This window comes from Bos mutus, chromosome 3 (assembly GCF_027580195.1).
Source record: "Bos mutus isolate GX-2022 chromosome 3, NWIPB_WYAK_1.1, whole genome shotgun sequence".
Taxonomy (NCBI): domain Eukaryota; kingdom Metazoa; phylum Chordata; class Mammalia; order Artiodactyla; family Bovidae; genus Bos; species Bos mutus.
The window spans coordinates 97748636-97770754 of NC_091619.1; the positions used below are offsets into that span (position 1 = coordinate 97748636).

At 53.5% G+C, this 22119-nt stretch overlaps 3 protein-coding genes across 4 annotated transcripts; 2 read left to right on the forward strand and 1 right to left on the reverse strand.

Annotated features, from left to right (window-relative positions):
- Positions 1-385: 385 nt before the first annotated feature.
- On the forward strand, positions 386-9594 carry POMGNT1 (protein O-linked mannose N-acetylglucosaminyltransferase 1 (beta 1,2-)). 2 transcript variants are annotated; one of them, XM_005894217.2, is made up of 22 exons: positions 386-529; positions 1005-1173; positions 1782-1896; positions 2023-2141; positions 2919-2984; positions 3075-3188; positions 3911-4028; positions 4228-4326; positions 4490-4617; positions 4958-5028; positions 5257-5332; positions 5532-5615; positions 5705-5746; positions 5954-6012; positions 6356-6428; positions 6511-6639; positions 6724-6849; positions 7803-7867; positions 8057-8101; positions 8331-8466; positions 8715-8824; positions 8924-9594. In XM_005894217.2, exons 2-22 carry the CDS (start codon positions 1054-1056, stop codon positions 9009-9011), a joined length of 1983 nt encoding a protein of 660 aa, XP_005894279.1. In that variant the 5' UTR covers positions 386-529; positions 1005-1053; the 3' UTR covers positions 9012-9594. The 2 variants fall into 2 exon arrangements, with proteins under 2 accessions (XP_005894279.1, XP_070224224.1); XM_070368123.1 differs by lacking the exon at positions 5532-5615.
- A 2570-nt stretch (positions 9595-12164) lies between these two features.
- Positions 12165-17006, reverse strand: TSPAN1 (tetraspanin 1). Its single transcript, XM_005894215.3, has 8 exons — positions 16876-17006; positions 16352-16416; positions 13491-13697; positions 13190-13264; positions 12991-13089; positions 12758-12913; positions 12572-12655; positions 12165-12384 (listed from the first exon to the last, which is right to left on the reverse strand). The coding sequence occupies exons 2-8, from the start codon at positions 16406-16408 to the stop codon at positions 12337-12339; spliced, it is 726 nt and encodes a 241-aa protein (XP_005894277.1). The 5' UTR covers positions 16409-16416; positions 16876-17006; the 3' UTR covers positions 12165-12336.
- A 3261-nt stretch (positions 17007-20267) lies between these two features.
- P3R3URF (PIK3R3 upstream open reading frame) lies at positions 20268-20786 on the forward strand. The gene is made up of 2 exons (XM_070368134.1): positions 20268-20511; positions 20743-20786. Exons 1-2 carry the CDS (start codon positions 20268-20270, stop codon positions 20784-20786), a joined length of 288 nt encoding a protein of 95 aa, XP_070224235.1.
- The last annotated feature ends 1333 nt before the right edge of the window (positions 20787-22119 follow it).

Here is a 22119-nt window from a genome sequence, read left to right on the forward strand (position 1 = left end):
AACCTATGCTGAGACGTGAAATGACCTGCCCAAGGTCTAGGAGAGTGGTATAACCGGGTTTTAATTCCCCGTAGTCTTCAATGGCCTCACATACACTAGACCTAGGTGCAGCCTCGCCCAAGCAAAAAGAGGTGGGTGTCTATGTTCCAGGCCTGTCGCCTTTCTGACTCTGGCGCGCAACGCGGTCTAGTCCAAGGCTCCAGGACTCCGACTCGAATCGGGTTTGCCATCACGCGGTACTGGGGGCCGGGAAGTGGCTCCCCGCAGCCGCCCACCCGGCCAGCCGGCTGCAAAGCAGCCGAGGGACCGAACACTAGCAGGACTCGCGGGCAGCAGACACTAGCCGCCGCCCTAAGCGCCGCCCGCCGCCCTCTCACCCCGCGGCGGCTGCGGCGGCGGAAGCGGGGAGGCGGGCCGGCCGGGCCGGGGCGGGGCCGCGAGCGGCATGGAGGAGGCGGAGGCCGCGGTGCTCCGGGCCGAGCTGTGCGGGCCCGAGTGGGGCTCGAACGGGGCCAGGGCTCCTTGAGATGTGAGTGTCTCTGGACGGGGGTCCAGGAGGGGTGGCGTGGCCCGGGCGGATCCCCCGACTGCTCGGGCAGCCCCGAGCCCCGGGAGGAAGAAAGCAAGGCCAGATCGGAGGGGGCGAGGGCCGAAGCGGATAGAGAATGGTGATGTTGGGAGTTCGCTGCCCTTTGCTCACCCGAGCATTAGGAAGGTCTGGGGCTTTGTTCTTTTAGGGACTGATGAGCCTGAGAGCCGATTATTTGGCTTCCACCCCCGGGACCGTGAGCAGTCCTGTCAGTTTCTCCAGCCACAGGGGAGTTTGCAGGTGTTCTGACCCCTTCGAAGGTTTCCTTTCCAGAGTAGTTGAGCTACTTTCTCTGGGTCACAGAGCATGGATGCCTGCAGGGAATAATTACTGGGAGGTCCTCCCTCATCTCCCGGAGAAAACATCAGACTCTGGGAAGAACACCTTACCCCATGTGACCCTCTGGTCTCCTCAGATTGCTGCAGGCATGGGTTGGCCAGGACAGTGGTGATCCCCCATACGACATGGACGACTGGAAGCCCAGCCCCCTCATCAAGCCCTTTGGGGCGCGAAAAAAGCGGAGCTGGTATCTTACCTGGAAGTATAAACTGACCAACCAGCGGGCCCTGCGGAGGTTCTGTCAGGTATAGAGGTGTCCCCAAACTCCCAGGGGCTCCCTCTCAGCTTTGCCCCCAGCCTAGACTGTGGGCACGGGACCTACCTTGGCTGGCCCCACCCCAGAAAGAGGCAGCAGCTTCCTAGAGGGGAAACCTCTTTGTCTCCCGTCCCTGCCAGGTAGTGGTTCAGGCCCAGAGTTCTGGAATCAGAACCCAAGTACAACCTCCTAGGCTTCTGACAAAGCTGAAGTTGGATCAGGAAGGCTTTGCCCAGGGTACACACCTGTCAGACAGGCAGGGCTAGGACCCAGGTCTTCCAGTTCCCCGTGTGGTTCTCTGGGACTGGCTCCATCTCTAGGAACTAATTGTGGAGGGGACCAAGGGACTCAAGGCCTCCAGTGGAAGAATACAGGAGTCCTGGGTAGGGAGCGCCCTGATGGAAGGGGTGGGCCTCTGAAGGAGGTGGTTATGAAACCGGACCCTGGTCTGGGGCAGTAGAACTGGTCATACAGAGAGAGGACAGGCAAACCCAGGTTCTCCCCATGTCATTGCTTCAGCCAGAGCCCTCACTTCAGGAAGACCCTCAGTGATCTGGAGGGGGTACACCTCTTTATCATCCCCACCCATCCCCTCAGACAGGAGCCGTGCTTTTCCTACTGGTGACCGTCATTGTCAACATCAAGTTGATCCTGGACACACGACGAGCTATCAGCGAGGCCAGTGAAGACCTGGAGCCAGAACAAGACTATGGTAGGGCCAGACTGAGGCTGGGATTGGCGGTGGAGGGAGGTCCCCTGGGATCCTAAGACTGAAATGGCAGGCAGATCCCAGATTTTGCTGGAGGGACCATCTCTAAGACCTGTCACACCCCAACAGATGAGGCCCTGGGCCGATTGGAGCCTCCACGGCGCAGAGGCAGTGGTCCCCGACGTGTCCTGGATGTGGAGGTATACTCAAGCCGCAGCAAAGTGTATGTGGCAGTGGACGGCACCACGGTGAGTGGGCTGGTGCCTGGTGTAAAGTATATGAAATATATCATATGTAGCGGGTATTACGGAGAAGGCAATGGCACCCCACTCCAATACTTTTGCCTGGAGAATCCCATGGACGGAGGAGCCTGGTAGGCTGCAGTCCATGGGGTCGCTACAGTAGGACACGACTGAGCGACTTCACTTTCACTTTTCACTTTCATGCATTGGAGAAGGAAATGGCAACCCACTCCAGTGTTCTTGCCTGGAGAATCCCAGGGACGGGGAAGCCTGGCGGGCTGCCGTCTATGGGGTCGCACAGAGTCGGACACGACTGAAGCGACTTAGCAGCAGCAGCAGCAGCAGCGGGTATTATCAAAAGTGATAATTAATATTAGTAGGCAGTTACTTTATTGATTTATTTATTTTGTAACTACTTCCTGCTGCCTTCTTTGATCTTGGCCTTGGTCTGGACACTGGGAATCCAGAGGTAACCAGACCTGGCCTCTACTTTGAGGGGTTCAGTCAGATAAACTGTGATAGCTCCAGCATGAGGCAGAGATAGTCAAGGGCTCTAAAAGTCATGACAGCGGGAGTAGAAAGATGGGATCTCTTTTCATGGGAGAACTATGGAGACTTCCTGAAGAGCTGGGCTTCAAGCTGGGTCTGAAGAGAACTATGTGACCAGAGGCAGAGGAAGGAGCGGAGGTTTTGTTTCATGCAGCTGTTTCTGTAAGTGCCCATAGACAGAGAGACCTCAAATGCCAGAATGAAGAGTTTGTCCTTGTCTACACTACTCTGCAGGTGCTGGAGGATGAGGCCCAGGAGCAGGGCCGGGGCATCCACGTCATCGTCCTCAACCAGGCCACGGTGAGGTTCTCAGGGTAGGGGACCTAGAGGGCCGTAGCTAAGCCCTCCTTGCTGGTGACACTAACTCACAGGAGCTGTGTCTCCTGCCAGGGCCATGTGATGGCAAAGCGAGTGTTTGACACCTATTCACCTCATGAGGATGAGGCCATGGTGCTGTTCCTCAACATGGTGGCACCTGGCCGAGTGCTCATCTGCACCGTCAAGGTCAGTGACTCGGCCTTGGCCCCATTCCCAGTGCCCCTAATTCAACTCTGCTTGTGGCCCTGGGTTCGTGCCCCTAATATGGCAGAGTGGCAAAAGCCTCTGGAGGAAGGTGACCAGGTTCCAATCCCAGACTTGTCAGTGGAGAGCACAACAGAGTCCCTCCCCTTATGGAGTTTATACCCACAGGGCAAGATCAACAGAAAGCAGCCAGATAAATCTATAATGTCAGGAAACGAAAACTTATATGAAGAAGAAAATTAAGCAAGGGAGACAGGGTGATGGAGTGCGTTTTAGAAAGGGAAGGCCTCTATAAGGAAATGACCTGTGCACAGAAAGCTGGAAGTAGTGAGAAGTGAGCCCTGTGAATATCTGGAGAAAGAGCATTCTAGATGGAAAGGCAAGCACAAAGACCCCTAATTGGAAAGGTGCTTGGCATGCTTGCGGAACAAGGCTGCCAGTGGAGATGGAGCAGGATGGGGGAGGGCAGGGAGGTGGCAGGGGACAGAGGTGGGTACTGTGTGGGACCATGATAACGACTGCTTAGCCTGGTGACCTTGGGTGAGTCTCAGAATCTAAGCCTTCAGTTTTCTGGGATGTGATAATTCAGTGAGCTGATTTAAGTAAAAGATTTTACATGGTGCTTGACCTGTAGTTAGTATTCCCTGAGGCCAGGTCTCCTGGAGCTGTGCCAGTCAGGTTGATCACCTTCTCTGGTCTCCTAGGACGAGGGCTCCTTCCACCTCAAGGACACCGCCAAGGCTCTGCTGAGGAGCCTAGGCAGCCAGGCTGGCCCTGCCCTGGGCTGGAGGGACACCTGGGCCTTCGTGGGACGAAAAGGAGGTGCCAGCACCATAGGCATCCACCCTGTAGTATTCAGGGCCTGGGAGGAGCAGAACTCCAGGAGATGGGGTGGGATAGGGGTCCGAGCAGAGTTGGTGCTGGTGGGCTGGATGAAGCTGGGCCAGGAGATGGGAAGAAGATCCAGCACTAGAGCCTGGATCTAGGGCCCCCATTGCCCCTCATTTCTGCCCCCTGCCAGGTCCTGTGCTCGGGGAGAAACATTCTAAGTCACCTGCCCTCTCCTCCTGGGGGGATCCAGTTCTGCTGAAGACAGATGTGCCGCTGAGCTCAGCTGAAGGTGGGGTCAGTGGGGGCTGGGCTCCAGGGCAGTGTCTGGGCTGGGGGTGGGCATCTGGGTTCTCTTTACAGGGCTGCATTCTCAACTGCGTGTCTGGTGTTCTCCAAACCACACTGGCCTCATTCTCCCATCCTGTTGACCTCATCTTTTCCCCCCACCTCAGAGGCAGAGTGCCACTGGGCAGACACAGAGCTGAACCGTCGCCGCCGCCGCTTCTGCAGCAAAGTTGAGGGCTATGGGAGCGTGTGCAGCTGCAAGGACCCCACACCCATCGAGTTCAGCCCTGACCCAGTGAGTGGGGCTTTAGGCAGTGAGTCCCGGACTCTTCCCCAGCTAGGCAAGAGGCCCCAGGAAAGGTCCCGGTTGGGCTTTTCCTGCCCCAGCCTGGAGGGAACCAGGAGCTGATTTATACTGGACTCTGAAAGATGGGGGATCCCGGTTGGGGGGAAGGAGCAGACCATGTGAGCAAAGGCCTGGAGATGGAGTTGAGCTGAGTGTGTGGAGGGGCCAAGACAGGGAAGCCCTCTGCCTTTTCCCTTGAGTCCCCCTCTCCCTCAAGACTCTTCCCCAGGTGGGGAATCCCAGTCTGAAGAGAAAACAAGGCAAGAGCTGAACACTCTTTCTCCCTCAGCTCCCAGACAACAAGGTCCTCAATGTGCCTGTGGCTGTCATTGCAGGGAACCGGCCCAATTACCTGTACAGGTGAGCCCGGGAGTGGCTGTATCTAGCACCAAACAGGAGGTTGCTAGTGGTGGGAACCCCAGGCTCATGTATCTGCAGGAAGAATGCTTGAGGTGGGTGGAAAGGCAACAGATTATGGGTCCATTCACTTATGTGGGTGAACATGGGGAGTTGGGGCCCATCTGTAAGTATAGAGGAGTCCTGATTTTGGGGGGACAAAGAGGTCTAATCCATCCCTGGGCTCCCCAGGATGCTGCGCTCTCTACTCTCAGCCCAGGGGGTGTCTCCCCAGATGATAACAGTTTTCATCGATGGCTACTATGAGGTGAGTGGGGCTTGGGGGCTTTGGGCAGAGCAGAGTGCAGGGTTGCAGGTACTGAGTAGCAATGATCACAGAGGCCTGGCAGGGGAGACAGCCCAGGCAAGGGCTGTGAAACATGCAGGGCTTGACGAGACAGAACCTGCAGAGGTGGGCAGGGGGTGGAGTTGAGGTGGGGGGCTCACATGATGGCCGTGCCCCTTAGGAGCCGATGGATGTGGTGGCGCTGTTTGGTCTGAGGGGCATCCAGCACACTCCCATCAGCATCAAGAACGCCCGTGTGTCTCAGGTACCACCTGGGCAAGGATGGAAGGGGTGGACATCTGGCCCCACTGTCCACCCCAAAGCTCACGTGCCCTCTTCCTACTCCCCACCCAGCACTACAAGGCCAGCCTCACTGCCACTTTCAACCTGTTTCCGGTGAGTAGTAAGGACAAAACTCTTGGACCTAGATGGGGAAAGTGAGCATAAGTCTGGTCTTACCATATAGCAAGCTCTTCCTCTCCCTGGGCCTCATCCTCCTGATATGAAAAATGGGGGCAGTGTGGCCTGAGAAGTGGATGGAGGTGGGAGAGACATGGGATGAGAAAGCTCCCTAGGGCTCATGTTGTCCCCCACCCGCTTTAGGAAGCCAAGTTTGCTGTGGTTCTGGAAGAGGACCTGGACATTGCTGTGGATTTTTTCAGGTGAGAGGGATCCTCCTCCATGCAGCTCCAAGCTGCATGGGGCCTCTTTGCTTGACTGGGTCTCCAGGGAAGAAGCCCCCAACTCCAGTGGGGGCTCTTAGAAAGCTTTCTGGAGGAACCAGTCTCCAAAGTGGGGGGGGATGCCTGAGCAAAGGTAGGCTGGCCGGTGTGGGGGCAGCAGGAGAGAGCAGAAAGGATGAATGGAAACGGAAGGGATGAATGGGGTTTGAGGGGAAGGTGGGGGGAGGCATGACTCCTGAGTCCCGTCTCCAGCTCTCCCAGCATCACTGTGTGACTCGGTTTGTCCTTGCCCCTCTCTGAACCCCTGGACCCTGCCTCTCAGTTTCCTGAGCCAATCCATCCACCTGCTGGAGGAGGACGACAGCTTGTACTGTATCTCTGCCTGGAATGACCAGGTAGGCTGAGCGGCCAGGGGTCAGCTGAGGGATGGGCAGAGGCCCCAAGCTAAGACCTCCTCTCGTGGCCGCCTGTCCACAGGGCTATGAGCACACGGCAGAGGACCCAGCACTGCTGTATCGTGTGGAGACCATGCCTGGGCTGGGCTGGGTGCTCAGGAAGTCCTTGTACAAGGAGGAGCTTGAACCCAAGTGGCCCACACCAGAAAAGGTGCCCTGGCAGGGGAGGGTGGGTAGGCTTGGAATCCCCTGCCAGCTCGAACCTCTAAACTCCCATTGTCTTCCACACTGCCAGCTCTGGGACTGGGACATGTGGATGCGGATGCCGGAACAACGCCGAGGCCGAGAATGCATTATCCCTGACGTGTCCCGATCCTACCACTTTGGCATCGTTGGCCTCAACATGAATGGCTACTTCCATGTGAGTGGGAAGCACGGGTGTTGGGGCGGGGAGTACAGTGTGGTAGATGGGGCAAGAACATGGGCTCAGCTCTGCCACTCACTAGCCAGTTAGCCTTGGGAAATTGTTAGTAACTGCCTTTTGCATTAGTTTCTTTATTTGAGAAAGGAGGATAAAAATACCACCTACCTCATAGGGTTGTGAAGCTTAAAGAAGTTAGTATGCGTAATATGCTTTGGACTGTAAACATTATATAAGGGTCAGCTGGTATTATTTTTATTATTGCTATTCTTAGCACTAGACTGTGGGTGTGGGGAGGGTATTTCTGCTGCCACGCACTCGTCCAGCCCTGCAAATTGTGCTCTCTCCTATCCTTATAAGTGCTGAGGCTGAAGCCTCAGCCTGAAGTGAACAGGGAGGGCCCCAGTCCCCACCCCTTCATGGCTGTGTCCAAAAGGCCACTCCCCAGTTATAGCCAGGGAGACCTTGAGAAAACCCAGTGTGAAGGAATGGACAGCTTCCACTTTGGGACCTCTTAGAAGCCAAGAGGGCCTTCTGAGGCTGGTTACTATAAGACCCCCACTCATCTCTGAGAGGAACAGGGAGTGACCTCATTTCCCTCACCCTCAGCTCCTTAGTCATAAAGTTCCCTCCCTCCCAGTCCAACCTGTCGCTCTGCAGGCCTCATTCCCAGCTTCTGTGGCCTTAGAACAGCAGGCCCAGGGAGAACTGCTGGAGATAAGGACTAGCTCAGGGGCCAGTAGCATGAGATGCCAGTGTGAACTGTCTGGCAATGGTGGAGCCAGATTAAAGCTCGTAGCATACTGCCGAGAGGATGGGGAAGACGAGGAAATTAGAGAGGCTTTTATAGGTCTAGGACTTCATCTGTGGGTCTTGTGGATGTGTGGTGGGTCTGCAGCAGGTGTAGGCCAGCCAAGATAAGGCCCTGCTTCTTACCTTCACATCCATTCCAGGAGGCCTACTTCAAGAAGCACAAGTTCAACACGGTTCCAGGTGTCCAGCTCAGGAACGTGGACAGGTAGAGGCTGCGGACAGCAAAGGGGAGGTCTAGGAGCCTCGATGACCAGTACTTGACAGGCCCTTTCCACCCTGGGGCTTGTGTATTTACCCCAGCCCTGTTGCCCCCGACCCACATGTGGTCCCTTAAGGGGCTACCCCTCCCCTGCACTGATTTCTCCCCCCCGACTCAGTTCTTCCTCTCCTTCAGTCTGAAGAAGGATGCTTATGAAGTGGAAGTTCACAGGCTGCTCAGGTATGGCTGAGGGCAGTGAGGGATGTGTCAGGGAGTGAGGAGATGTCACATACTGGGAGTCTTGGCCCCAGAGTTTGGAGTCCAGTGCAAAATGAAAACCAGGGTCCCTTGTTCAAAAATTATTAAGAAGTTCAAGATAGCCACAGTAGAGCATTAAAAGCAAGGGTCTGTGTGACACAGTCACGAGGTGGGCCTTGTCTTGGCCTTTCTCCCCCGCCCCCTGCTGCAGCGAAGCAGAGGTTCTGGACCACAGCAAGAACCCTTGTGAAGACTCTTTCCTGCCAGACACAGAGGGCCACACCTACGTGGCCTTTATCCGGATGGAGAAGGATGATGACTTCACCACCTGGACTCAGCTTGCCAAGGTGCTCCAATACCACACCTCCCCCAGGAATACCCCTCCCCAAGATACAGGGAGCCTTTCTGGACTCCTCTACTTCAGAACCTTCTCTTCATAGTCTCAGAGCCTCTCTTCTAGCCCCTGTCACAAATTCATAGTCTTGAAGATGCTGTCTCTTGCAAATTGAGAAGGCTGCTGAGGGGGGTGGCGCTGCGGGCCCTCACCACAGCTCTCTGACCTATGCCTTTGTCGGCCCCCCTCCCCCACCCCCAGTGCCTCCGAATCTGGGACCTGGATGTGCGTGGCAACCACCGGGGCCTGTGGAGACTGTTTCGGAAGAAGAACCACTTCCTGGTGGTGGGGGTCCCAGCCTCCCCGTACTCGTGAGTGACCCTATCCTGTCCTGGGAAATGGAAGACTGATGGGATTAGGGGATGTAGCTAGTGACCGCTTCTCTGTCCACATTCCTATTCTCTTCTCAGGATGAAGAAGCCACCATCAATCACCCCAATTTTCTTGGAGTCACCCCCAAAGGAGGAGGGAGGCCCAGGAGCTGCAGAACAGACATGAGACCTCCTCCAGGAACCTGCAGGGCTGGGTACTGTGTACCCCCAGGCAGGCTAGCCCTTTACCCAATCCTGTAGGATTTTGTAGACACTGGCAGGGGCTGGGTCTGGTTTGTTTTTAACATGAGACTTAATTACTAACTCCCAGGGGAGGGTTCCTCTGCTCCTGAGTTGGAGGTCTATTTATTTACTTCCTTGTCGGGAAAGGGCAGGAGAGTACCTGGGAATCACTGGGATCCTTGGGCAGCCCATCCTGCCCTTTGCATACTCCCTCCTCCCAGGCCTGACTCAGAATCTAACATATTTATTGACTGTCCTGAGGACCTTGGAAACAGCTGAAGCCTGGAGGGCCTTGATTTTTTTTTTTTTTTTTTCTTGGACTGGGGTGCTGCCCTGAGGGTGGGGCAGGCTCTTACTCAGGAAACTGCTGTGCCCAACCCATGGACAGGCCCACCTGGGGCCCACCTGCTGATGCAGACTCACTCAGAGACCCTCAGACACTGAACCAGGCCTCTTCTCAGCCTCCTCTTTGTCCAGATTTCCAAAGCTGGATAAGGTGGTCATTGATTAAAAAAGGAGAAAAGCTCTGGGGATGTGTCTCGTGACTGTGTGTGTATGAGAGAGAGAGACACACACACACACGGATGGGTGGGAGAGAGAATGGTGATGATAGATGGTGAGTTTTCTTTACTATCCTCCACAGGGTTATTTTCCACTTGGGCTTCCCTGTGGCTCAGCTGGTAAAGAATCCACCTCCAAAGTGGGAGACTTGGGTTCGATCCCTGGGTTGGGATGATCCCCTGGAGAAGGGAAAAGCTACCTACTCCAGTATTCTGGCCTGGAGAATTCCAGGGACTGTATAGTCCACGGGGTCACAAAGAGTCAGACACATCTGAGCGACTTTCACTAGTGCCTTTTGGCCACCAGGGGATGCCCGAGTCTCAAACTCCAAGATTTTTACTTAAGGTCCACCCTAGAACAACTGAGCCTGACCTTTGCCCGCTACTTGGGCCTGAACTCAGAGCAGCCACCCCACGCCCCGTTCCCACTGTTCAATTAACCATCCTACTGTTTCCTGCCAAGTTCATCTGGGCCAGAGGACCTGTCCCCAGAAATGGAGCAAGAGAGAGCAAAATGGAATAGGTGGGGATGAGGAGGTGATGGGGAGCAGGTGAGGATAGTGCATGTGGGAAGGAAGTGGGCAAGACAGAGCTGAATGTCCCTCATGCAGGAAGTGAGGAGTGCACTGCAGATGGAGACGCAAGAACAAGGATGCCTGTGGCCCTTAGGGTACTTTGTATACAGATTCCGTATCTGAGCGTTTTTCTGGGGAAAAGCTATCATTTTCATCAGATTCCTACCCAACCAGTGATCCAGAGAAGATGTAAATCATGCAAGCCTGCCAGAAGATGGAAGATATTATCCAGAGGAGTAGTTGATACAGCCCAAGGCATGGCAACTGGGGAATCTGTGAAGGACTTAAGTTCATGAAAGTGTGTATAGGACAGTTTGAGAAGGGGTCTGCCTGCAGAGCCCTTGTAAAGTGAGCTGGATGAGCTCCTTATATGGAGCTTTTTGGCCAAGGAGGCAGGAACTGGCAGGAACTCCGCCCTGTCATCAGCTCTCTGCCCCTGCCTCTCCACTGGTGCCTGGAGCCCTGCTCAGTAATGGCAGGGATGGTATGTGGCTCCAGCATTTCTCGCCACCATGACGCCTTCAGTGTTTGCCGGAGGTAGAGATAGTGTTCGAGGTGCCACAAAAGCCAGGTTGAGGAGCAATTAACCTGTAATGAGGTGGACGAGGCCCGCCCAGGGCAAACAAATCCCTTGCAGCCTCTATGTATGCAACTGGGGGTTGGGCAGTATGAGGCATAGAAAGGTGGGATGGGTTCCGAGTACTCCACCTGCCCATTCCCCAGCAGACTCCTGATCTGGGCCGTGAAGACTAGCTCTTGGACCGTGTTGCACTGGCAAGGTTGCAGTTCTTTTTTGGACTCAGGGCAAGTGATGGTTCTGGCTTGTCCTAGTAAAGCCTGGGAAGAAGGATCGAAGGGTGAAAGGGAGGCAAGGAGGCCTGGTTTGCCAGGCTGGGCTTGGCTTGGAGGTAGACACCATACCCTCTGGCCACGGCCTCCCACCTTAGTGCTCTTTCTTCTGCAGCAGTGATCAGATGGTTGTCTGGGATGTTGTGACTTAAAAGTGAATCATGCCACCATGTCAGCCAGGACCCCACCTGGCTCTGGAGTCAGATGGGCTGGACCCAAATCCAGGCCCAGCTTTTCATAGGAGGTTGTGGGCCTGGAACAAGTCACTTGGGCTCTCTAGGCCCAGTTTCTGGAACATGGGGTAGTTAAGACTAAATAAGAGATCAGATCTATAGAGCACTGGGTGACCAAGAAAGAGAGTAAATGAAATTCTTTCTGATGTCCCCAAAGCAGGGACAGGTGTGGGGCTCTGCCTGCCTGGGAAGGGTAGGCAGCTTGGGTGCCCTGGTGGGGGCTTCTGGAGGGCTTCCCAGAACTTAAGGAATGACCCTCTTCCATTGCCCTGGCAGTATTTTTAGTCTCCCTGCCCCCTATTTGGGCACAAGCTTGTTATTTTCATAGTTTTCCAGTCCAGTGCCTCTACCCAGGAAGGGGTAGTTTCAGGCCAAAGTCCTCCCACATTATAGGGCTGCAGACTGGCTCAGCCCCTGCCACCTCCTTCAATGACCTCTTGGGCATTCTTGTTAAGCTCCCTTCCAGGTCTGCAATCCAAATGAAGGTGAGAAATAGCGGCCCGCCTCCATGCCACTTCCCTTCTGCTGCCTTCCCAGGAGCCTCTGAGTCAACAACCCCACAGGCGTTTGAGGCCAGTGTAGACAAGTTTGAGGTCCCTCTCCCCAAGGATACACAGAGTCCAGATAAACATTTTAATGGGTTTATGAGTTCTGAACTGCCTTCTACACATCCGCTCTGTAACTGCTGATTTTGTATATGCTCATGCTATGGGCTGCCTTTCTCTAATCCCCCCTGTGGAGTACTGGGATCCCCAAGAGCACCCCCCCGCCTTGCTCTGAGAGGGTATCAAGTGTTTAAGGGACAGACTGGAGGAGTGGGTAAGAGGATTGGCTACCTTAGGGGCTCTGGAATAGGAGGACCCCAAACCCACCAATAGAAGGAAATGTCAGGCTTCAGTTGAAGGGGGTGGTGTCCATTTGGCCCCGAGTCCAGAGGAACAAAGTTAGGTCAACTCCGGCCCAAGAGACACTGTTAGATCCTGTCCCCACCCTGGTCATCGCCTCTTCACAGTTCTCATACGACAGCAGCAGTGGTGGAAGGAGAAGCCAACTTATTCCAGATTGCAGTACAGATACATGGACACAATCATGGCAGCCAGCTGGTGGGAAAGGAATAGGGAGAGATGAAGAGACATATCAGGGTCCTTAAACTTTAGTCCCCTGTCCCACCAGACACTGATCATGAAGCTTTGTTAGAAGTCTGTCTCTTCCAGAGAGGCCTCAGAGGTGGGTCAAGCAGCCCTGAACCAGGGTGGGGGATATCCTGCCCCAAGCTCCTCTCCTTACCTCCAAGCCCCCAATTCCGGCTGCCACACCACCCACAGTGACTGCATTGGTTCGGATGTCATACAGAAGCTGTTTGAAGCATCCCTTGGGGGAGGGGAGAGAGCATCTATAGTCAGCAGCTGCTCCCATTCTCATTCAGCACCCTGAGGTCGTTAAAGCATCCCAACCTCCTAGGCCAACCTTTACCTGTACACTCATGTTATGGGCGGTGAAATTGTTGCAGGGTTCCATGAACGAGTTATTGACACTGTCATAGCAACAGTATGGGGGAAAGGTACCGTTCTTTCTTACATAGGGTGACCCCTCAAAATCTGTGTAGTTGGTGAAGCCACAGCACTTAAGCTGGAGATGAAGAGAAGATGATCAGAGGGACCTTGCTTATTTCTCCCCACCCCCAAGTCTCCCTCAGCCCACCTTACCCCTGCCATGGTGGAGTTCCACACTTGAGTGAAGTCTTTTTGGGAACCGTACTCTTTTTTGATATTAGGCACCACCACCGCCATCAGGAAGTTCTCAGCCTGGGTGCGGAAGGCCAGTGTTTACAGCCTGGTGGGGAGGGTGTGGCCCCCTCTCAGGGCTTGCCCAGTGGTACCCCTTTGCCTCATCCCTGTTCCTCACCAATGTAGTATACACTAAGGCGACCACAGCAGCTGCAACCTCAGCAATGAAGATGAGGAGGAGGATGAAGAAGAACTGAGTGGAGAACAGGGATCTGAGTTTTAGGGAGAGAGAGCCTCTCATGCTTTCCTTACCCTAATCGTGCTCTGCCCTCCCACCCCACCATGAAAACAAGGCAGGGGCCCCGTTTGCTGAGACCCTTGGAATCCAGAGCAGGGTTTGGGGATCCCCAGGGCCTAGTGTCAAGGGTGAGGGGACCCTGGGCTTTGGTCATGGGCCTGTGGAGCTGGGTTTGACACACCGTCATGAGGGCACACTTGCTCTCAGTTTGGGCACCGTAGCAGCCCAGGAAACCAAGAGCGAAGAGCACAGCACCGGCTGCAATGAGGAAGTAGCCCACGTTGACGAACTGCATGGCACTGGATGACATCGGCCCAAAGATCTTCACAAAGGATGGTCCATCAACCGACACCCAGATGCCCACTGCCAACAGGGCTGCACCACATAGCTGGGGACAGAGAGGCAGACTTTGAAAGAGTGCTGTCAGGCAGCTCCCTATCACACAGCTCAGTTAGGAAGATGGGAGATGAGAAACTTTCCCATTTATTGGGTATGGAGTCCAAAAACTCATCCTGTAGGGAGTTGTGACTCATCTTTAGAGCTAAAAAGATGGGAGCTGGGACATCTGCAGTCAGCAGCAGGCTGCACATCTAGGCAGATGTAAATGGGACCAGGGATTCCAGAAATAGCCACGGTGTGGGGAGGGGCAAAGCTTTCCCTTACCACTGCCAGGGTCCTGCCACATAGCTTGAAGTGCAAACAAGCAGGTGAACACCTGCCCCTCCCCCCCACCCCCCACCCCCGGCCAGCAGCCACCTCCCCCCCATTTCGCTTCTGGGTTATAGGTGCCTGGAACACCTTGGTTCTCTGATAGGCAGAAAGAGGAGGGTGGTAGCATTGAGCAGGTTCAACAGTCACTATAGCAACAGAGGTGTGGCTGAGGTTTAACACCTGCTTCCAACCTTGGAGAGGGCAATGGTAAGAAGGGACACCCACCCTAAGGCCCCCCATTTGGGTCTCTTCCAGGACCAGCTTAGACCTCTCCTTGCCACACAAGTGGAAATTGAGGCACCAGAGATGGAGTACAGCCAGAGCTCTGAGAGGCTCTACCCCACCTCAGAGGTGATCCTGAGGCCAAGACTGGAAAGGAGGGCCCTGCCCAGTTCCCACAGCTCTTAGAGCAAAGCCTCGCTGACCCAGTGCTTCAGTGGATGAATCAGCCTGACACCACCCAGGTGTCCAGTCCCCACTTTCCGGCTATGGAAACTGAGGCTGGAACCAGGAGCGAGGTGGCAGGTTGTGGGTGGATCCCAGGCATGTTTGCCCAAGGACACAAGACTGGGCTTCTAGCCTGTGGGGTCAGATTTCAAGGAGTCGGAGGCCAGCCCTGCCCAGTCTGGCAAGGCCTGGGCAACAGAGGCCAGAAACCAAACCGGATTTGCCTTTAACCCCCTTGGGCCAGAACCCCTGTGCTCCAGATCCCTGCAATCCTGCTGCCTTCTTCAGATACAGGGATAAAGGCTAGTTCCCTGAAAGGAGAAGAAGCCCAAGGCACAGGCCACACCATCAACAGAGACTGTCCTCACCCCTAGCCCAATTCCTCCAAATTCACCTACACTTCATGTCTCCACTTCCTCATCCTTTGCTCACTCTCACCCAGTCTCCTGTGGCTTTGAGGTCTCTGGTGACAACCTGTGCTCAGCCATGGGTGTATCCTCCTTGACTTTCTGACACCTTGCTCTCCTGCTTTGCTTCCTTATGCTCTTTCTCTATTTGCTTCCTGGTAGCCTTTCCTCGGAGAAGGCAATGGCACCCCACTCCAGTACTCTTGCCTGGAAAATCCCATGGATGGAGGAGCCTGGTAGGCTGCAGTCCATGGGGTCACTAGGAGTCGGACATGACTGAGCGATTTCACTTTCCCTTTTCACTTTCATGCATTGGAAAAGGAAATGGCAACCCACTCCAGTGTTCTTGCTTGGAGAATCCCAGGGACGGGGGAGCCTTGGTGGGCTGCCATCTCTGGGGTCGCACAGAGTCGGACACGACTGAAGCGACTTAGCAGCAGCAGCAGCAGCCTTTTCTCTGTTTATCCCTTACAAATTGAGTTTCCTGGAGTTCACTCTCCCTGTGTGTGCTCACCCTACCCATGGCTTCAATGACCACCTACGGGCACATGACTTCCAAATATCCTGAGCTGCAAGTCCACTGGGTACACGGCTGCTGATGAAGTACCCACCAAGTTTGCTCTCAGCAGAGAGGAGATGTGGTCATCATCTCCAAGACCTCTGTCTTGCTTGCCCCTTCCTCCATCCTCAGCCACCATCCAAGGGCTTTGTCCTTTGTTCATGTTGTCTATTTCTCCCCAATTTTACCACCATCTCTAGATTCATGCCTCATTGCTCAGCTTCCTCAAACATGCCCTATATAGTCTGTTCCTGGTTTTCTGAACAATATCTGATTTCATTGCCTCTGGGCCTTTTTGCATGCTTTACCAACCCCCTCACTATGTGCAAATTCCTAGCCTCAGCTATTTCCTTCTAGAAGTCTTCTCTGACTAGGCAGGGTTCAAGCCCCTTCAATGCACCCTGTGATCAGACCACACATACTGTGGAAAACTGGTTGCCTATCTGGCCTGTTGGACCCGAGATCCCTGAGGGCACAGAGTCTTAGGCAGTGTTTGTTGAAAAAATACAACAAATTCCGCTTGCAGCTGAAACTCTTACTCTCATATCTCCAGACTTTCTCGGCTTTTGGCTCCCCACCATACACAGGCCACTGAATTTCCTTCCACGCTAGGTGATCTTGGGCAAACCCCTGCCCCTCCCTGAGGCCCCAGCCTGTTAGCCTACCCTGCCCTGCTCTAAACCTGAAACTTCCTGGAAGGAGAGGATGCCCCTAAACTTCTCCACCCCAAGTTGTGTGGCAGCTAGTTTGCTCCTGGAGCCAAGACTCAGTCTTCGGGGAGACTTCCACATCTCATCATCAGGGGAAACTTTCAGGAAGAGTGGACATAGCAATCTCTTATTCCCCAGTTGGGGCTCTACTCAGGTTAAGACCCACTCCTGTAGGGAACCCTAAATAACCCATAACCCCCATACTTACAAAGATGAGCATATTGAAGAGGATCATCATGACCTTAATGAAGTTGAAGCACCCCATGGTGGCTCCTGGGAGGCAGACATGTGGGAATTAGGATCTCGCTCCCTGACCGCCTCCCCCAGCCTGGACTGACATACCAGACTCCAGCATCCTGGACTCACATAATTACCAAGCTTCTCCTGCCTCTGGACTCTGATGTCTCTGGACTCTGACGCGTCAGGACTTTCCCCAGTTCCCATCCTGATACCCCTAACCCTCTGTACTGCCCAGGCCCTCTACTAACACCTGACACTTTGAAATTCTAACATCCCACGTGCGTCCATCCCACAGGCACCCTGAGCCTGATTCCCCCACTTCAGGGTCACTCCATGTCCTTACCTGGCTCCTGCTTATCCTGGACTTTCCACTCCCCCCACCCCAAACCAATCCTAGGCTCTTCCAGGACCCTCCCATGGCCCTCCCAGCTCCCCAAACCTGTTTCCAGATTGCTCTCTTTTCACAGGAGAGTCTCTATCCTATGCCATCACCTGGTCAGGGGTCCTGGTAGTAAGTTCTGTAAGAGGGATCTGCTGAGGCTCCAGAGAGGACCACAGCTCCAGGAGAACTGCCACTGAGTGGGCAAGCGGGAGACAGCGCGGGCTCTCACGGCACTGCTCACCTGTGGGCGGGGCAGGAGCTTTAAAGGCTCCTTCTGCCCGCCCACCCCCCGCCCCCCCCGCACCCGGTCGGCCTGCCCCTGCTGCCCCCTGCTGCTTGCCGCTCCCTCCGCACAGCTCCAGCAGCCTCTGGCCTCCGCCTGGCAACCCAACCACAGCAACGCCCCTCCTGATCTGAGTAAGACAGCTAGCTGTCTGTGGCTGAGGTGAGCGCCCCCCAGAACCGTGTGCCTTCCACAGCAAGGCACAGATGCTTCCTAACCTGCACCTGCCGAGATGGCCAGACACATCCCACATGCTCGCAGGTACACACACCTGCCCAAGCTGTGTATTCACACCCACATACACACATCAACTCCTCCTAGTGCTCTCGAATGCACACTTGCACAGGCACACACACCTGTGAACTCTGTGTGGGCTGACTCCTAGCAACAATCCAGAGCAACATCTGAGGTGCATACTGAAACGCTCATACACACACACACACACACACACACACACACACACACAAACTCATGCAGGCATGCCCACACATGCTTTCAAGGAAGTGACCCAGGCTTGGCATTTTCTTCCCCTCCTCTGAGAGGCAAACAAACGACTCTTCCTTTTTCTCCCTCCAGGAAACTTCAACCCATCTTTTCCCTCCCTGAGTCTTTCCTCCCTCTCCTCCCTCCCCACACTTTTTCTCTCCTCAGTCCTCTTAGCATTCTGTATACACCCCTCCCTTCCTGCCAGCAGAGGGCACCATGGTCCCACAAAAGCACTGCCCTCCCCTGAAAGTTCTTCAGCTCTGTTATACCCATCTTCACGAGTCCTTTCCCGGCTGCTGATGTTGAGCTGCTGGGAAAGTTCTGGCTTTTAAGTCACTCAAGCCAAGTGCTCCAATCCTGGTTCTGTTGCTTATTAGCTGTGTGACCCTGGGGGCATTTCTTAGGCTTGAGTTTGAGCCTCTATTTCCTGGTCTGTATAACACAATAGTTACAGGGTTTTAAGATGAGATTAAAAATGAGATTTTTCTTCCCATTCTGGGACATAAACGAATGACCACAGAGTGAAAAGTTCAGAACAAGGAGAGTCACAGCCAGAGGGGGTGTGGGGTGGAAGATTTTTAATTTGTTTTTATAATGGGAGGAGGCAGCTGAAGAGACAGGAAAGAGAGGAAGGCTGTTAACATGAATATTTGTACAGATCATGTTTTCAATGTGTAACTTATATCGTAGGCTTTTTTTTTTACCTTTCACAATAATCCTATAAGATTCTCTTTTCATCTGCTTTTTCAATATGGGGAAAGAGAGATACAGAAAGTTAAGTGCACATTTCTAAATGAATGAATAAACGCAGAATGTGCTGTGTGGTCAGTTGCTCAGTTGTATCCAACTGTTTGTGACCCCCTGGGTTGTAGCCCACCAGGCTCCTCTGTGCTTGGGATTCTCCAGGCAAGAATACTGGAGTGGGTTGCCATTTCCTCCTCCAGGGGATCTTCCCAACCCAGGGATTGAACCCAGTGTCTCCTGCAAAGACAGGCGGATTCTTTACCACTGAGCCACTTGGGAAGCTTTGACTGCAGAAGAGCAGGAGTTAAATGTCTGGGCTTTGGACCTTGGCCATCCCAGATTTGAATCCTTGCCTGCCTCTAGTTGTGTGACTTCACTCAGCTAAGCCTCGGTTTCCTTGTACAGTCGATTTTCATCGTTCATGGATTTCACATCTGTGAATTTACCCACTCATAAAATGACCTGTAAGTCCAGAGCACACTCACGGCATTTTAGTGGTCATTCATGTACACATGTAGAGCAGCAAAAAAATTCAAGTTGTCCAACACGCTTGTTCTCAGATGAGGTTGAACAAGGGGATGCTCTGCTTTCTTGTTTCGACTCTCATAAACAAGTGTTCTTTTTGTGGCCTACTTGTTGTCTGTCACTTTTTTGCACTTATGTGCTTTTTGTTGGTGATTTTGCTATTAAATACCCCCCTCTAGCATAACACTGAAGTGCTCTTTAGTGTTCCTAAGTACAAGAAGACTGTCATGTGCCTTATGAAGAAAATACTTGTGTTGGATAAACTTTATTCAGGTACATGTTATAGTGCTATTGGCTACGAATTCAATGTTAATGACATCAATATATTTTAAATGAAGCACCTTTAATAGAAACACACATAAATTAGGTTATTGGTGAGTTGACAAGATATTGTGACCAGAGCTTGGTATGAATCTAATCCTGTATTTCTCCTGAAAGCACTGGCTAAATATTTGCTAATACCATGATTGTGGTGACTTTATTGGAACATAACTACCACAAATAATGAAATTAGAAGACGTTTGCTCCTTGGAAGAAAAATTATGACCAACCTAGACAGCATATTAAAAAGCAGAGACATTGCTTTGTCAACAAAGGTCTGTCTAGTCAAAGCTATGGCTTTTACATAAGTCATGTGTGGATGTGAGAGTTGGACTATAAAGAAAGCTGAGCACCGTAGAATTAATGCTTTTGAACTGTGGTGTTGGAGAAGACTCTTGAGAGTCCCTTGGACTACAAGGAGATCCAACCAGTCCATCCTAAAGGAAATCAGTCCTGAATATTCATTGGAAGTACTGATGCTAAAGCTGAAACTCCAATAATTTGGCCATCTGATGCAAAGAACTGACTCATTGGAAAAGACCCTGATGCTGGGAAAGATTGAAGGCAGGAGGAGAAGGGGATGACAGAGGATGAGATGGTTGGATGGCATCACTGACTCAATGGACATGAGTTTGAGTAAACTCTGGGAGTTGGACAGCGAGGCCTGGCGTGCTGCAGTTCATGGAGTCACAAAGAGTTGGACACGACTGAGCGATTGAATTGAACTGAACCACAAATAATGATAATCGACTGTATGTGAAATAGGAATAATGATAGAATCTCCTTGTTGTGGGGTTGTCGTGGGATTAGATGAGGTAATGTTTGTGAAGGACTTGGCACCATATTTGGCACATAGTAAGTGCTCAGTAAACAATGTTAATATTATTAACATTGGATGAGTGAAAAGGTGAGGGAGTGAATTTTTTACTCAGAGTTCCTTTCCCAAGGGGCTAAACTGAAGTTTTCTGTCTCTGGGGCTGGATCCCTGGAGGGAATTGTGACGGAGTCAAACCCTTAGGGAGGGGCTGGGCACCAGGCTCTGTAATAAAGAGCATCACCCCTACACAAGCTCTGTATGTCACAGAAGCCGCGTTGCCCTGGCCAGTAGCACCATCAGGCACCTTACAGAAGCTCACTGCACCCATGGGGCCTTCTCAGCTTGTCCGTGCCCCTCGGCCCCGGGGCTTAATTTCCCCTTACCGCAGGCCAGGCGTGGGTTGGCCTCGGCCCCGCTTTCCCAAGATGTTCAAGTGTAGCCGCAGAAGGTACCGGCAGAAACGGCAAGGCCCAGCTGGCACCACTGTAACCACCAATCTTGCCAGTGTGGCCACGGATATCAACGACACCCAAACTGCCACCACCAGGGTGTTGATCCTTGCACCGCAAGGTAGGCTGAGGGCCTGAGCCCGGGTAGGGTGGGGTGGGGTGGGGTGGGGGTGGAGAACAGGGCGACTGAAGTCCTACCCACATGAGCCCTGTGCAGGCACTTTAGCACCCCAGAGTCTGAGCGCCGTAATGGAGGAGGACGTGTTAGCTGAAGTGGACGGCTTGGGGAAATGGGAGAGTCTAAGAGCAGTGGAGCTTCCTCACACTGTTTTCCTCTCCCTTCTCTCCTCAGTTCTCAGACACCTCTGTCAACCTGGCAGCTTTCTGATCCTCTGAAACATCCAGAAACTAGTCCAGAAGCTTGGCTGGCTCCGGACCTTCATCTCCTCAGGGCCACGAGTGGTGAATAGCAGACAAATACAGTCCTTTCTGCTCCAACTGCTTTCCTCCACTCCCAGGTGCTTCCAGCTGACTATGGAGGGTATGAGGGCAGGGCTAGGGCTGAATGCTCCCAGGGACAGGCTTCAGCAGCAGCAGCAGGCATCACAGGAAGACATTGGAAGGACAGAACAAGGTCAGCAACACATACCATCTTTGGCCTCAGCTTTTGCTCTGGCCTGTGAGGTGGGGGTCCTTCCTGCCTTGCACTCCCATCAGAACAGGGAAAAGGGTCTCCGTAGACATATTGGAAGGTATAGGGACCTGGGTCACTGGGGAGAAGGGTAGAGGCATAAATCAGAAAAAGATGGCATGAAAGACAGATTGCACTGCTCCAGCGTAATGAGTGTCTGAGTGTGAGATGTATGTGCCTCTGTGTGCCTGTGAGGGTTAGTGTGAGTGAGACAGAGAGAATGGAGTTTGAAGCAGACGTGGCTGAGTGTGCCTTTGAGATGAGTGTGTCTCTGTGGCCAGCTGTGTGTCAAGGTGTGTGTGTGTGTGAGGGTATGAATAGGCCAGGGAGGCAGTCATCTGCTCCACCAGGAGGGGGATGGGCTCACCCGGAAGTAGGAAAGGGTTAGCTTCCAAGGGGGTGCACCACCCTCAGCCCCCACAGCCGTTCTCTGAGGTCGGTATTTTCCCAGACTAACAGCTGAGCTGGGGCGTTTGGGGGTGGGGCGAGACTGAGTGAGCGTCCAGGAAGGGGGAGGGTGCTAAGCACTCAGGCCTGGGGATTTTCCATTTGGATTTCTGCGTGTGCGCCCATGTGTCATCGGGTGTAACTGGGTTTCTGTGGGGTGTGTCTCCGTGGAGTTTGTGTCTCAGAGGCAGGAAACACTGTGAGGGACTGTCTGTCATGTGTCACTTCATGCACAAGTGAGTGAGTGTCCCAGTGTCCCGAGGTCTGGCTCCAGTTCCAGGAGGGCGGGGGTGGGAGTGGACTGTGAGACCTCTGGCCTGGCCCCCTGGGCAGCCTGTGAGGAGAAAATGAATTGTGTCTGCTTTCCTCCACTCTAAGGCTTGCCAGAGACCGGGACCTGAGAGGAGGACCGGGGCAGAGAATTCACTGACACATCGTGCCCAGACTGCACTGGTGGAGGATGAGGCTTCTCAGGGTTTGGGGGAAGGTGCTGAACCCCCAGTCAGAGCTGGAGGCTGACTAGCTAGTGCCCAAAGCCCGCAAGGATGCCCACACATATAAAGACATGTGACACAGTCCAGGAACACATGC